General features: G+C 40.4%; 1 protein-coding gene across 4 annotated transcripts in view; it reads left to right on the top strand.

Moving 5' to 3' along the window:
• Nucleotides 1–16,516, top strand: part of LOC122564053 (uncharacterized) — a 124,053-nt gene that overhangs the window by 64,808 nt on the left and 42,729 nt on the right. For 2 of the 4 annotated variants that reach the window (XM_043718529.2, XM_087977390.1), the window contains one exon: nucleotides 7,534–7,757. The exons of the other annotated variants lie outside the window; for them this stretch is intronic. In XM_043718529.2, the coding sequence (XP_043574464.1) occupies nucleotides 7,718–7,757 (40 nt within the window). In that variant the 5' untranslated portion in view covers nucleotides 7,534–7,717. Of the gene's footprint in view, nucleotides 1–7,533; nucleotides 7,758–16,516 lie in introns of those variants that run through there. 4 annotated transcript variants of the gene reach the window in all.

Raw genomic sequence — 16,516 nt, 5'->3', positions numbered from 1 at the left:
CAACATACAGGTCGGGCATAGTCACTGCAGATCTACCCGTTTTTACTGATAGGTTCTAGAATGTCAGCTCTTGACTACTGTGTGATGGAGGTGGTTAAAGGTCGTAACACATGGTCCAACTACTTCGAACATTTCACAGCACTGTGGTCAGACCCTTACTTTAGAATGCCAGAAACTGCAGAACCTCATCATAACATTTGGTGCATATCAAGGAACTACATACAACTTGATACAGCTACACAGAAAGTTGGCTATCAGGATGAGGCCAATATTGGGTATGAATTTTTCCCTCTTCCGAGAGGTTTATACATCAGGTGCCATAAAATAATGTTCACTTTCAACCTTTATACAAATCAGAAATGGCTTGGGTGATTGCCATAAAACAGGAGTGAGGAATGGGTCAGACCCACATCAGGTGCAGCAACAATGAGGGCATAACATCTGATAACCAGGTTCTTATCCACAATGGAATCAGAGCATCCCTCCCACGTGCTGCAGATGATCACAATCTTGTTCTGTTAGTAACTTCAGGAACAGTGAAATTTTGAGTCACAAGACTACACTTTTAAAGTTGTAGGAACTTACTAAATGAAAATTTGGCATTAAGAATTTGCAAACAAAACCACTAGATGTCAGGGTTTACTAAACCAGCACTGGATGTCAAGGCTATCAGTGTTTTACATATCAAGATGCAATGCATCATCTTAAAGAAAGGTCTGGTCTGAAATGTTAATTTGTTGATTCTCTCCGCAGGATGTTACTTAACTAACTAAATGCTGCGAGTATTTTTTGTCTTTGTGTCAGATTTCCTGCATTTCCAATTTTTTGTGTTTTGTTTAAAATACTACAACACATAGGGATAAGAGAACAAAGTATTTAACCAAATATGTTAGTTTAAATGTTTTTCCTTTCTTCCTGCATCATTAGAGTACCGAAACCAAACCCATCTTATGACTTTTGCTTGAGCTCATTCACTTCAAGATTTCAAATCTGCATTTTTATGCACTTCAACCTTCCCTTCTTTCTATAATAGCATTTTTAAAAGTACAATCGTGGTGTCACCTAACTGTTGTATTATTAATATTTTTTTTAAAGTTCTATCTTATTCTTTTCAACATTTCCCCATGTTAGGAGAGTCCAAAATGAGAGGACATAGGTTTAAGGTGAGAGGGGAAAGATTTAAAAGGGACCTGAGAAATAACTTTATCAAGCAGAGGGTGGTGCGTGCAGGGAACAAGCTGCCAGCGGAAGTGGTGGAGGCAGGTACAATTACGACATGTAAAAGATGTGTAGATAGGTAAATGAATAGAAAGGATTCAGAGAGATATGGGCCAAATGCTGGCAAATGGGACAGGGTCAGATTGGGATGTCTGGTGCGGTCAAGTTGGACTAAAGCATCTGTTTCCATGCTGTATGACCCAAAAACGTTGATAATGCCCTACTTCACAGAACTTGACACTGTATCTAGGCTTCTGAATTAATACTGTAATTACAATTGAACCTTGACATTCATTCATCAGATATATAAAAATTTATTATCAGCACACCAAAATTTAGCATTTACCAAATATTTCCAAGTTAAAATTTGTTAATTAGCTTACCATTGTTGGTATTATGCTTTTTCTAATTCAAATTATTGTCAAGCTTGGCTTTCCAGAATCCTCAGAAACAGATCTTTTGTTTTAAAGATGGATAGTATCTGGCTCGTTGTTGTGCCTCCATAGTCTTACTAGACCATAGGGGCTACTGTAGTTTTGGTGGTGATTTAACCTGAGGGCTACCAGACCTCAGGCAAGGGAAGAAGAGTACTTCCTGGTAACCTCAAACCAGTGATGGGAATTGAACCCATGCTATTGGCATCATACTGCTCTGTAAACCAACGATCCAGCCAACTGAGCTAAATCATTTCCCATCTGGCTAGATATATTTTTTCTTTTCCTTGTTTGGGTGGGAAACAAGGTTCAGGACAAATTGATGAGAATAATGCAGGAGATTATGGATTGTCAGAACATTTATAATGTTTAATCTGAATACAACTCAAGGTAATTTTCAAGACTATGCAATTGGTAATCATGGCTGTGGAACATCCAGTATTCTATGCTAGAATTTGATAATGGCCCAGGATCATCATCACATTAAATATCTCTAGCATTTCTGATAAACATACCCAAGTACTATTTAAAGTATACACACCTAGGTAGATATTTTTAATCAACCTGTTCATCCCTGTTATGACACATCTCTGGAATGCTGAATCTTAAATCTGGGCCTCCTGGTCCAGAGGAAGGGACATTATCGCTGTGGCAGAAGAGCTCCATGTTGTTGCTTTTCCTAAACAGTCCAATTAAATCTATTGCACTTGTTCCAGCAATCCTCAATTCTGAAAGGAACTCTATTAGCGCACAGTTCAAAGAGTGTTTATTTGTACTGACTTAATATTAGCCCCTCCAGGTGCTGCAAAATCAATGATTCCATCCTGCAGCAGTTTGCTTTGATATTTGAAGAAGAATTAAGAGGCATTGATATGGCCAGTATTCCTTTGGCATAAATAGAAACTATGTAGGAGGATGGATTTCAAATCAAGCTTAAAATGAAAGCTTTAAAGGATTCATGTTACAATTCAAGAAGAAAATTTGAGAGAAATTAGAATATGGGATCAGAATATGTATGCTTTCAGACATTGCTGCCAAGAACCTGACATTGAGGACTTCATCTATGGCCACAATTTGCATATCATCAGACTTAATGCCATAAAAGTGATTTACAAAATGTTGCTTCAAGGTTTTAATTAATTCCCAAGCCAATTAAAATTTGAATAGGAACACCCCAGGCCTCTGAGCATCAATGAAAACTAAACCACACACTCTTTTGCCTCCGGTTTTAATAGGGTAACATTGCAAATGTTGCTGGATTTATCATGTTCTACCTAATGTGTTGCGGCAGTACAAATGCAAGTAATGGACTTCTCCATCTAACTTCCCATTGAGGACCATTTTGATTGGATTGTCAATGTTTGCATCAATTTTTTTTCACTTTTTTTTAAAAAAAAGACCCTTGATAAGAACATTGCAAGACCTTTAGCCAAGAAATGAAATAAACTGTATTGAGTGGCAATATATAGTCTCTTGATAAGTTTTTCAGGAATTTAATGAAGTATGCAATTTGATGAGAAGGAAGGTAAACCAATACCTGGGTTCCTCTCTTCTGCATTTAAAACATCCTTGATAAACTTCATCCACAACGTATCAAGAAATCCTTCCACACATTTATTAAAAGTTTCCATGTTCTTGGAACGCCAGTTGTTGTTATTCTCTCTCTCTGGTCTAATTTCTCTGACTTGCCTGATTGAATAATTAAACTTCCTGCACTATTTAATTAGACTGTGGTGGTGGAATTGGCAGTGACAGATGTGGTGACTGCTTACCCTGTTGCTTCAGTTCCTTTCTGTGTACTATTTGTGTCAAAGCTGGAACCTCACCTCTGTTATGCTTTATAACAGTATCTCTCTCGCTGCATTAGAAAACCTAGCAGTGCCCTGGTTTCCTACACTCTAGAGCATGCTGCATATATAATTTATCAGCCCTTGCCTAACTAATGATTGAATGTCACCTAACCCAAGGTACACTTGCCAATAATATTTTAAGAATGCTGGCCGAGAAGCTGGCAAAAATCAGCAAACAATGTGACCATAGGTTACCAGTTAGCCAGATGGCTCATGCCCAATTAGAAAATCTAAGCTATCATTTTCAAGAAAAATTTAAACTACTTTTGCTTGCATCACCTGTAGGGCCAGCCATGCAGCTACTCAGATAAACCATTGAGTCAGAGCCAAACCAACCTGTGTCCCCACAAGAAAAATAGGATGCCATTATTAATATCCAGCAGTCACATGCGAAGTTTAACAATGACTAATACTTTTGTGAGCTTTGATGGAAGGCATTACACATAACATGGCCAGAGTGCAGTATGGAGTATAACGAGTGCAGTCAGTGAACTATAATTTTCCCAACAACTTTCCTATTGTGCTTTTTCCTCATGGGATGTAGGTGTCACTGGAAAGGACAACATTTGTTGCCTGTCCTGAATTGCTCTTAAAAAGGGAAGGGACCTTCTGCAAAAGTCATAGCAAAAAATAACAGTGCACAATTGGACCTGACCAAAGGAAACAAAGAATTGTGTCCGAGAAAGAAGTTAAACTGTAGACATGAGGGATAAGTGAATTTCAAGCACAAGTTTATCTCTGAAAATAAACTATTGTGCAGGAATTTGTAAACCATAGAGGTGACTGGGTTAGTTATTTCCAAAATTTCAAATGAAGAACAACATTTGAGTCAGCTTAATGTGGTAGTTGGAACTACTTGAAAAAATAGTTAAAAATCACACAACACCAGCTTATAGTCCAACAGGTTTATTTGGAAGTACAAGCTTTTGAAGCGCTGCTCCTTCGTCAAGTATCTAGTGGGGCAGGGTCATTGGACACAGCATTTATAGTAAAAGATCAAAGTGTCATACAACTGATGCAATGTATTGAACAAATCTAAATTGCTTTTAAGTCTTTATTCACTTCAAATGGGGATTCAGGTTTTGATAGATTAATATGTAAATCCCAGACTGTGACTTTCAAGTCACAGTCCCAAGATAACTTAAGCTTTCATAAAAGAAAAGGTGACATCTCAGCTGAGATAATGCTTTAAAGGTGTGAGGTTAGAGACTATCTTTATCCCAACCTTGAGTCAGACTGGTCCAAATGGACCCCATTGGTCTGACAGCAGACACTGAGAAATTAATCAGATAAGTGACACTCTGGGAATTCTTCCAAGATGTCAGCAGTGAGCCCAATCAAATAACTGATGAACTGGAACAGTGATCAGAGAGAAATGTGATGGAACAACCAAAGACGTAGTTGATTTGGACCCCTCTGGAGGGTCACTGCCCTGAAATTAACATGTATGCTCAAACCGTCAGGAAATGGGTGAACACCAGATTCATCAGCCACACCCACAAAGTCAAGCAAAACATCACCCAATCAGAACACAACACTATCAAAACTAATCGCAACATTGTCATCAAACCAGCAGTCAAAAGAGGAACCATCATAATTCAGAATAGAATGAACTACTGCAAGGATGTGTACCGATAACTGAACAACCAGGAACACGACAGGCAACTACTGACCGAGCCAACCAAAGAACACACCTGTGACCTATACAAATTGATTAAGACTTTTGATGTAGTCTTTCAGAGTACGCTACGCACTCTCATCCCACATACTTCTTGCATACAGAACTTGTACTGCCATCTGAAGATACACAAAGCCAACATACCTGGACGTCCCATTGTATCAGGCAATGGAATCCTGTATGAGAACCTCTTTGGCCACGTCAAGGGCTTCTTGAAACCCATTGACCCCCAGCTTCTGTTATGACACTACAGATTTCTCACAGAAACTCAGCACCCATGGACCAGTTGAACCAGGAGCATTCTTCGTTATAATGGATGTTTCAGCACTCTATACCAGCTACCCACACAATGACAACACACTCTTCAACCCTCAGTACTCAATACCAATAGCTGCCAATCTCCAGGCACCGTCCTACAACTCATCTGCTTCATCCTTGACCACAACATCTTCACCTTTTGTCAACAGTTCTTTATCCAAGCATATGGACAGCATGGGGACCAAATTTGCACCCCAATATGCCAACATTTTCATGCACAAGTTCGAACAAGACGTCTTTGCTGCACAGGATCTCCGACCAACACTATATACCAAATACATTGACAACATTTTTTTCCTCTGGACCCATGGCAAGGAGTCACTGAAACAACTACACAGTGATATCAACAAGTTTCATCCCACCATCGGATTTACTCTGGACTACTCTTTGGAATCTGTCTCATTCTTTGATACACGCATCTCCATCAAGGATGGGCACCTCAGTACCTCACTCTACCACAAGCCCATGGATAACCTCATGATCCTGCACTTCTCTAGCTTCCATCCTAAACATATTAAAACAGCCATCCCCTATGGATAAACCCTACACACAAACAGGATCTGTTCAGATGAGGAGGAACGTGATGGACACCTTAAGGTGTTGATGGATGCCCTCATAAGGGCAGGATACGGTGTTCAACTCATTGATTACTAGTTCTGACGTGTGACAGCTAGAAACTCCTCATTAGACAGACATGGGATATGACCGATAGAGTACCTTTGCCTTCAGTACTTCTGGGAGTGGAGAAACTATGACATGTTCTTTGCAGCCTGCACCACATTATCGATGAGGATAAGCACCTTGCCACGATCTTCCCTACACCTCCACTTCTTGCTTATAACCAACTGCCAAACCTTAAAGAGACCATTGTTTTCAGCAAACTGCCCAGCCTTCTGGATAATATCAACCACAACGCCACACAACCCTGTCATGGCAACCACTGCAAGACGTATCAGAGTGTCAACATAGATACTACTATTGCATGTGGGGACACCACCCATCACGGCAGGTATTTGTGACTCTGCCAATGTTGTCTATCTCATATGCTGCAGGCAAGTATGCCCCTTGGCATGGTATTTTGGAGAGACCAAGTAGACGTTATGACAATGGATGAATGGACACCACAGAACAATTGCTAGACAGGAATGTTCCCTCCCAGTCTAGGAATTCTTCAGCAGTCAAGAACATTCAGCATTTACAGTTTAAGCTCCACAAGACTCCTTTGACTCCAAGAGACTTCAAATGGCAAAAGTTTAACACAGCCTCCGCCCCCAACAAAATAAATAAATATAACAAATCATTTATTGAGCTTGTGCTGAAAATAGCAAATTGGGTCAAACCGAAAGGCAGGAGGGCCTTGGTCTTCGAACTTTCTGCGAATGCAGTTTCCCCAGACAGAACCAAGCCCACGACAAATAATTTGTCTGGGGAAAATAGTCTCAAACATTACAAATCAGATGACTTGACCTGATTGAGAATTTCTCCATCAAAAGTAACAGCGCTGAATACGTTTTTTTTCCAAGTCTCATACTCCTGAAATTTTCTTCCTTGCCTGCGGAAAGAAATGCACGAGGCGACCCCATGGAGCGATACAATTTATTCAATTATTTTATTGCGAGTATGTTATTTTCACCAATTTAAATCTCTAAACAAAAGAACATGTGAACTGTGAATTAAAATCTACAAAGAAAACACAAGAAATATTGTGTCGCAATGGCAAGAAGGCGGCAAACTATTTTCTGGACATAAAATATTAATAAAATGCATTTCCAGGTTCTAGAAAATCTTGCAGATAGAGGAAGTGACGGTCTTAGGCAGCTCCAGCGAGGAAGACGCATGAAATTCCAGCTCCACCTCCTCCCGAGGAATTAAATTATCGAGCCGCCGGTGCAAATTTATTTGGGTGTTTAGTTTGAGGGACGCGTCTTTGATCGCTGCACTGATTACATGCTGCCTGGTTATTTGTCTTTATAATTTTGTGGAGAAGTGAGTTGCCCAGAGGTTGCGAAAGGCACTGACTCACAAATTATTTCAGTTTAGGAAGGAAACAGTGAAGATTGACGGTAGTCGCAAGTGAACTGCAGTTTGATGAATACATGAGTAGGTGATTGAAGCCGCTGCGGGATTATCATCCGAATTTACACCTGCATTTAAAATCTTTTGTTGGGGGCGGAGGCTGTGTTATTAGTGTTTCCTTTCGTGGTGCACAGATCTACAAGATGGGCTTGAAAATCTTGCTTTTTGTGCCTAACATTATTGGTAAGTAGCTTTTCCGGATTTTATGATGTTTTGGTTTGATGTCGGGGTGAACAGAGATGCAAGGCGAGATCTGAATCTGCTTTAAAACATGTGATTGATGTACTTTTGTCGGGCGGTAGAAGCGATTTCTATTTTGTGCGTTGTATTTTGCTCCTGTTTGCAGTTCATAGCGCTTGCATGTTGAAATTCTTTACCCGGTACTAAGATACTGATAGAAATGTGAGTATGTGCTTTACTAATGCCCCACTTGTTCCATTGGCAAACACCAGAATATTTAGGATCATTTTTTTTTAAACTGGCATATGTTTTCACTTTGAGAAATGACTTGTTTAGGACCTGCATTGAAATGTTACTTCTCGCAAAGTATTTGATTTAATGGAGGAGCTTTTTTATAATTATTTATGGAATGTGGACTGGAGTAGCATTTATTAGATAAAAGTGAGGACTGCAGATGCTGAAAACCACACTTTAGATCAGAGTAGTGTTGGAAAAGCACAGCAGGTCAGGCAGCATCTGAGGAGCAGGAAAATTGACGTTTCGGGCAAAAGCCCTTCATCAGGAATAGAGGCCGGAAGCCTCCAGACTGGAGAGATCACCCTTAAATAGCCAGAGGGCAGTTATGAGTTAATAGTAACTGAGAGTCTGGAGTCTTGTAGGCCTGACCAGGTAAAGATTTACTAAAGGATATTAGTGAACCAGATGGGTTTTTCCGGACAAGTGGCAGTGGTTTCATGGTCATCATTAGGCTCTAATTTCCAGGTTATTATTGGATTAACCTCTCTCGATTAAAAGTCTAGCAATAAAACCACTCGGCCATTGCCTACCCCGGAGGGTTCAGGTTTAAGTGTTAACACACAGGTTTTACAAAAGTCCTGCAAGTGTAAGTGATTCAATGAGGAGCAAAATATTAATATTGTGTAAAACATTTTGCTATCAAACAGGTGACTCGGTGTCAGTGGGGGAGCACTTTGGGGCCAGCGACCATAATTCTATTTGTTTTAAAATAGTGATGGAAAAGGATAGACCAGGACTAAAAGTTGAAGTCCTATATTGGAGAAAGGCCAATTTTGACGCTATTTAGGCAAGAACTTTCGAAAGCTGATTGGAGGCAGATGTTCGCAGGTAAAGGGACAGCTGGAAAATGGGAAGCCTTCAGAAATGAGATAACAAGAATCCAGAGAAAGTATATTCCTGTCAGGGTGAAAGGGAAGGCTGGTAGGTATAGGGAATGCTGGATGGCTAAAGAAATTGAGGATTTAGTTAAGAAAAAGAAGGAAGCATATGTAAGGTATAGACAGGATAGATCGAGTTAATTCTTAGAAGAGTACAAAGGAAGTAGGAGTATACTTAAGAGGGAAATCAGGAGGGCAAAACGGGGACATGAGAATAGCTTTGGCAAATAGAATTAAGGAGAATCCAAAGGGTTTTTACAAATACATTAAGGACAAAAGGGTAACTAGGGAGAGAAAAGGGCTCTCAAAGATCAGAAAGGCGGCCTTTGTGTGGAGCCACAGGAAATGGGGGAGATACTAAATGAATATTTTGTATCAGTATTTACTGTGGAAAAGGATATGGAAGATATAGACTGTAGGGAAATAGATGGTGACATCTTGCAAAATGTCCAGATTATAGAGGAGGAAGTGCTGGATGTCTTGAAATCGTTAAAGGTGGATAAATCCCCAGACCTGAACTCTATGGGAAGCTAGAAAAGTGATTGCTGGATCTCTTGGTGAGATATTTGTATCATCGATAGTCACAGGTGAGGTGTCGGAAGACTAGATGTTGGCAAACGCGGTGCCACTGTTTAAGAAGGGCAGTAAAGACAAGCCAGGGAACTATAGACCGGTGAGCCTGACCTCAGTGGTGGGCAAGTTGTTGGAGGGAATCCTGAGGGACAGGATGTACATGTACTTGGAAAGGCAAGGACTGATTCGGGATAGTCAACATGGCTTTGTGCGTGGGGAATCATGTCTCACAAACTTGATTGAGTTTTTTGAAGAGGTAACAAAGAAGATTGATGAGGGCAGAGCAGTAGAGGTGATCTATATGGACTTCAGTAAGGCGTTCGACAAGGTTCCCCATGGAAGACTGATTAGCAAGGGTTGTTTTTCAGACTGGAGGCCTGTGACCAGTGGAGTGCCAGAAGGATTGGTGCTGGATCCTCTCCTTTTTGTCATTTACATAAATGATTTGGATGCAAGCATAAGAGGTACAGTTAGTAAGTTTGCAGATGACACCAAAATTGGAGGTGTAGTGGACAGCGAAGAGGGTTACCTCAGATTACAACAGGATCTGGACCAGATAGGCTGAGAAGTGACAGATGAAGTTTAATTCACATAAATGCGAGGTGCTGCATTTTGGGAAAGCAAATCTTAGCTGGACTTGTACACTTAATGTTAAAGTCCTAGGGAGTGTTGCTGAACAAAGAGACCTTGGAATGCAGGTTCATATCTCCTTGAAAGTAGAGTCGCAGGTAGATAGGATAGTGAATGCTTTCCTTTATTGGTCAGAGTATTGAGTACAGGAGTTGGGAGTTCATTTTGCGGCTGTACAGGACATTGGTCAGGCCATTGTTGGAATATTGCGTGCAATTCTGGTCTCCTTTCTATCAGAAAGATGTTGTGAAACTTGAAAGGGTTCAGAAAAGATTTAGAAGGATGTTACCAGGGTTGGAGGATTTGTGCTACAGGTAGAGGCTGAACAGATTGGGTCTGTTTTCCCTGGAGTGTCAGAGACTGAGGGGTGATTTTATAGAGGTTTACAAAATTATAAGGAGCATGAATAGGATAAATAGGCAAAGTCTTTTCCCTGGGGTGGGGGAGTCCAGACCTAGAGGGCATAGGTTTAGGGTGAGAGGGGAAAGATATAAAAGAGACCTAAGGGGCAACTCTTTCACGCAGAGGGTGGTACGTGTATGGAATGAGCTGCCAGAGGAAGTGGTGGAGGCTGGTACAGTTGCAACATTTAAGGGGCATTTGGATGGGTATATGAATAGGAAGGATTTGGAGGGATATGGGCTGGGTGCTGACAGGTTGGACTAGTTTGGGCTGGGATATCTGGTCGGCATGGACAGGTTGGATTGAAGGGTCTGTTTTTATGCTGTACATCTCTATGACTTTATAACAACTATATTAAAATGTGCATGAATATGTTGTTGGTCGTCTTATAGAAAATTTGTGTTCAAGTCTTTTTAGAATTGGTTAGTCACTATCAAGCAAGAAAAACCTGTTCACAGTAAATTCGGAAGTATTTGACACAGGTGGAAGTTAAAATAGGGAGGGACAATAGCAAATTATGTTCCATGCTGTGCTTTAAAACTGAGCTCAACATGAGTGCACATGCACCTCTCAGCAGTCTGATGGGAGATCCCTAGCAGATTTCTTCTTTCCTAGGGGCATGAAGTAGAATTCTGCTACTGGTTTTCAGGTGAAAAAAAGTGTGGATCTCGGACATTTTGGTCTGTGCTTCCTGCCTAACATCAGATTCTGTTATTTTCAAAGCTGCTGTTAAAATGTGTGCTTAGAAGGAGGAAGTGAAGACAAGAGATTGGCAGTTTAGTGATAAAGTTCAGTCACCTAACTGGCCTTCCTGGTTGCTGTTTTTGGTGATAATGTAAACTTTTTAAAAAAAATGTTCTCCTTTCAAGTGTTGCCCTGCTCTCGTTTTACATTTGCTGTTGTTGTCCTCTCCTCAAAATAAAATTTTGATCTCGGTGCCTTTGCACCAAATCCAAGTGTGCCTTCCTTTATCAAGTTTTTGAGTGTGTTTTCATTTCTTAACTCCTTTTCCATCTTTAGAACTCCATGTTTGAATCCTCCAGTCAGTTGTTTTAGCCCCGGCATGTACTGAAACAGTTCTTATTGAGGTCGTACGTGATAGTAACAAGGCTTCTGAACTTGCTGTACCTATCAGCAGCATTTGAAATGATTGACCACACCATCCTCCTCCACTGATGTCCCCTGGCATAGGACTGCTCTCATCAGGTCCCATTCCTATCTAATCACAGCCAAAGAATCGCTTGCAATTGCTTCTCTTCATGTTCCTGCTCCTTTACCTCTGGAACCTCTCCCAGTAGTCCATCCTTGACCTTCTCCAGTTTTGCAATATGCTGCAAACTCCTGTTCTCTAGTGACAATCTCCCTCTCACTGGTTTGAGATTAAGCCAATCTGTTTACAACGTTGCTATTGCATACAACCATATGTTCTGATTTCACGTTCCTACCATTGCTAAGACCAACTATTTCCATCTTTAGAACATCATCCAACTTTATCTCTTTCCCCACTCATCGGCTGCTGAAAAGTTTCTCTTACTGTTATCCCAATATGACTCCATTCCAATGCACCTGGACTAGCTTCCCAAATTATGCCCTTTGTAAATTTGAGGCCATCCAAAACTCTGCTTATGTCTTAATTTGCACCAAATCCTATTCCTCAATTACCCTCCTGCTCAATGACCTCAATGGCGTCTAGTCGAGCATTTTGATTTTAAGTCTCATTAAAATCATCTTGCTCTTCTCTGTCGCTATCTCTCACCTCCAGCATCACAACCCCTGAAGGCATCTTGTTATGAAGTTAAAGGTGTGTACTGTACCTTTAAGAGAGTGAATGCTGTTTTGAGTGGAGAGCTTACAAGCACCTGTCATTTGACTAGTGAGCAATCTGAGTGTACTGGAAAATTGAAAATATGTAAGTTTGGCTGTGAAATGGATACCTGAGTTGGTTGCTGTTTTGACAACAATTCAAATTGAACCAATCAGTTTAAATTATGCCCCAGGATACAAAAATGCAATTGAGTTTGAATTTATTATTTTGCCAACATCGAACCAATGTGATGACCGATGCTGGAGTATAAAAAAGCAGGCAAACTGCCATCGAAACACTCTATCAAAGGTACCATTTCATATGAAACATCTTTGCAGTAAAAGAAAAAAGACCCAGGAAGATCTTCAGCCAAAAAAAGAAAGACACCGGAGATGACAGCTGCTTATGGTTTTGAAATTAAGTTGATGTAATTTTAATAACTGTTTATTGGAACAGCCTATTGATACAGAGGTGGAGGCAGGTAATAACAGTTAAGATAAATGGGGCTTTGAGTTGTGAGTAGTTGTTGTTTAATGTTAGAGTTGAATAAATTAATGTTGTTTTCTTTAAAATAGTGAAATTTGGTAGTTCTGTCATTCATATTTAAACAGTTTATGAGGCAGAGTGAGCTTTTCTGAGTGTTTGGCATCATTAACAGAAGGATTCACCGCCATGTCATAATAATCTGTGTTCCTTCAATTCGAGTTTCCATTGCTGTCTCTAATTTTAGTTACCCTCTGGAATAAGCTCCCTGCACCCTTCTGTTTTTTCTTCTTCAATGAAAGTCCCTTTTAGAATTTACCTCTTTGACGAAGGTTTTGGTCATCTGATCAAATATGTTGCTTGGTGTGATTTTATTTTGTAATGCTTCTGTGTAGTGTCTCTAGTCACTTCATTACATTAAAGGCACTACATATGTTGTTTGGATTCTTGTCAATGAATTTTAATTTCATTTTAAACAAAAGGTTTTGTAGTGTTTTGCTTTGGCCTGTGGAATAATTGTGTTTGGAAAGCATTAACTCAAAAGAAGCCAATTACATAATTCATTAGCTATCTGATGGGAAAAAAATGTGTAGGGCTGTAGTAGAAGAACAGGAGCATGCGACTGATTGTGCCATTTAGGAAGTTATCCAATGTCAGTTGGCCTCCTTGCTGTCTCAGTTGATTTTTGAGGATGTGAATGAAGTTCAGTGGGAGGAGTACTGATACAGTGAAGAACTATGTTCTGGATGGTCTGAGCTTTCTGTATTTTGTTATAACTGCATATATGCAGACAAGTAGTGGGTATTCCACACTATTCCTGATTTGAGAGTTGTAAATGGCTTTGAAAGGCCAGGAATTGAGACTGTTTTGTAGAAAATCCAGCTTCTCTTTGTTTTTCCAAGTATGTTAATGTGAGTTCTCCAGTTCTGTTAAGGTTAGTATTAGGATTTTGATGGTGGGTTTTATGCCTATGGTAATGCTGTTGAAGATTGGAAAGAGTGGTTGTATTTCCTCATGTTGGAGTTGGTTGTTACCTGGTACTCTTCAGGCTCAAATATTAGCTGGCTTCTGACAATCTAATCTCTGATATTGTCAGGGTCTGTCTTCTGTTGGATAAGGATTTCATTATTTGAGGTTCTACGATTGAACTTCAGAATCATGAACAAGCGACACCAATCCCCACTTAATGGAGGAAGATTCATTTTTGAATCAGATGAAGCTGATTTGGCTGAGGATATTGCCATGAGTAATTCATTCAATAATATCTTGGGTTGCAATATTCAATCTGTGACAATCACAATCATGCTGTTTGTCAAGTGTTGCTCCAGTGTTATGACCTTGGCGAGATTCCCCAAATTGTTTTTCTGGATGGATATTCTAAATTATCAAGATCACAGAGGAAGAGAATTAATGGGCTCCCCTTCTGTATTCACTCACCCCAACAGGTGGCCATTACAAAGATAATTTTAAAAGTGGCATCCACGATTGAAGGAATCCTTTCTACCAGACCAAGTGAATTTATAATGAGTCAATTTTACCAGGTTTCCTTGAGTTGAGTGAATTTTTTCATTACTAAACATAAGAAATAATAATGCACAGTTTTTAGAAATGAAAATTGAGTCCAAACATGTGTAAAAGTTTAAAAAAGATAAATATACCAGTCTCTGGGTTATTTGAAGAGTAGATTCATTGTAACTGCTACATTGATACTGGAAGTCTTGATGTCGGCAGGTGAATTGTTGATTTCATAATGCTCGGTTTTGCAGGTAAGCTGAAAGGCTTTTGTCCATTTTCCTTTTGATTATAATTTTGCTTGCTTTTCGATTTCCAGCAGAGAGAAAGAGATTTCCTCCTCTGCTCAGAGGTCAACTAGGGTTTTCTCAGCAGTGACAAACATTCCCACTAAGCTACGTACATACACAGCCTCTCCAAGGTGCCATATATGATGATTGGCTTCAGCATGATTCTTGAAAAGGGAAAACACCAACATTTCTCTTGCCCATACTGCTGTGTTCTGTTATCACCTTCACAGTATGTGACTAGTCAGTTCAGTTTGCAGGACATAAGAACATAAGGACTAAAAGCAGGAATAGGCCACCTGGCCCTTCGAGCCAGCTCCGCCATTTGATAAGATCATGGCTGATCTTTTCATCAACTTAGTTCCACTTACCCGTGCTGTCACCGTCCCTTAATTCCTTTATTGTTCAAAAAAACTAGCTTAGCTTTAAAAACTGAAGCATCAACTATTTCACTGGGCAAGGATTTCCATCGATTTACAACCCTCTAGGTGAAGAAGTTCCTTCTCAATTCAGTCCTAAATCTGCTCTCTAATTTTGAGGCTCTGTCCTCTTGTCCTAGTTTCACCTGCCAGTGGAGACATTCTCTCTACTTCTACCTTATGATAGAGTCATAGAGATGTACAGCAGGGAAACAGACTTTTTGGTCCAACTCGTCCATGCCAACCAGATATCCCAACCCAATCCACTCCTACTTGCCAGCACCTGGCCCATATCCATCCAAACCCATCCATACCCACTCAGGTGCCTTTTAAATGTTGCAATTGTACTAGCCTCCACCACTTCCTCTGGCAGCTCATTCCACACACGCACCACCCTCTGTGTGAAAAAATTGCCCCTTAGGTCTCTTTTAAATTTTTCTCCTCTCACCCTAAACCTGTGCCCTCTTGTTCCGGACTCCCCCACTCCACGGAAAAGACGTTGTCTATTTAGCCTATCCACGCCCCTCATGATTTTATGAACCTCTTTAAGGTCATCCCTCAGCCTCTGATGCTCCAGGGAAAACAGCCCAGCCTTTTCAGCCTCTCCCTATATCTCAAATCCCCCAACCCTGGCAACATCCTTCTAAATCTTTTCTGAACCCTTTCAAATTTCACAACATCTTTCTGATAGGAAGGAGACCAGAATTGCACGCAATATTCCAACAGTGATCTAACCAATGTCCTGTATAGCCGCAACATAACCTCCCAACTCCTGTACTTAATACTCTGACCAATAAAGGAAAGTATACCAAACGCCGCCTTCACTATCCTATCTACCTGCGACTCCACTTTCAAGGAGCTATGAACCTGCACTCCAAGGTCTTTGTTCAGCAACACTCCCTAGGACCTTACCATTGTGTATAAGTCCTTCTAAGATTTGCTTTCCCAAAATGCAGCACCTCGCATTTATCTGAATTAAACTCCATCTGCCACTTCTCAGCCCATTGGCCCATCTGATCAAGATCCTGCTGTAATCTGAAGTAACCTTCTTTGCTGTCTGCTACCCCTTCAAATTTGGTCTCATCTGCAAACTTACTATCTATACCTCTTATGCTCACATCCATATCATTTATATAAATGACGAAAAGTAGTGGACCCAGCATCGATCCTTGTGGCACACCACTGGTCACAGGCCTCTAGTCTGAAAAACAACCTTCCACCACCACCCTCTATCTTCAACCTTTGAGCCAACTGTGTATATAAACGCCTAGTTCTCCCTGTATTCCATGAGATCTAACCTTGCTAACTAGTCTCCCATGGGGAAACTTGTCAAACACCTTACTGAAGTCAATGGAGATCACGTCTACTGCTCTGCTCTCTTCAATCCTTTTTGTTACTTCAAAAAACTCAATCAAGTTTGTGAGACATGATTTCCCACGCACAAAGCCACGCTCACTATCCCTAATCAATCCTTGCC

This window comes from Chiloscyllium plagiosum, unplaced genomic scaffold (genome assembly GCF_037043375.1).
Source record: "Chiloscyllium plagiosum isolate Xiang-an unplaced genomic scaffold, Cpla_swu_hap1 HiC_scaffold_31, whole genome shotgun sequence".
In the NCBI taxonomy this organism is placed as follows: Eukaryota; Metazoa; Chordata; class Chondrichthyes; order Orectolobiformes; family Hemiscylliidae; genus Chiloscyllium; species Chiloscyllium plagiosum.
The sequence above is the reverse complement of the archived record's forward strand: the minus strand, read 5'-3'. Positions and strand labels throughout refer to the sequence as shown.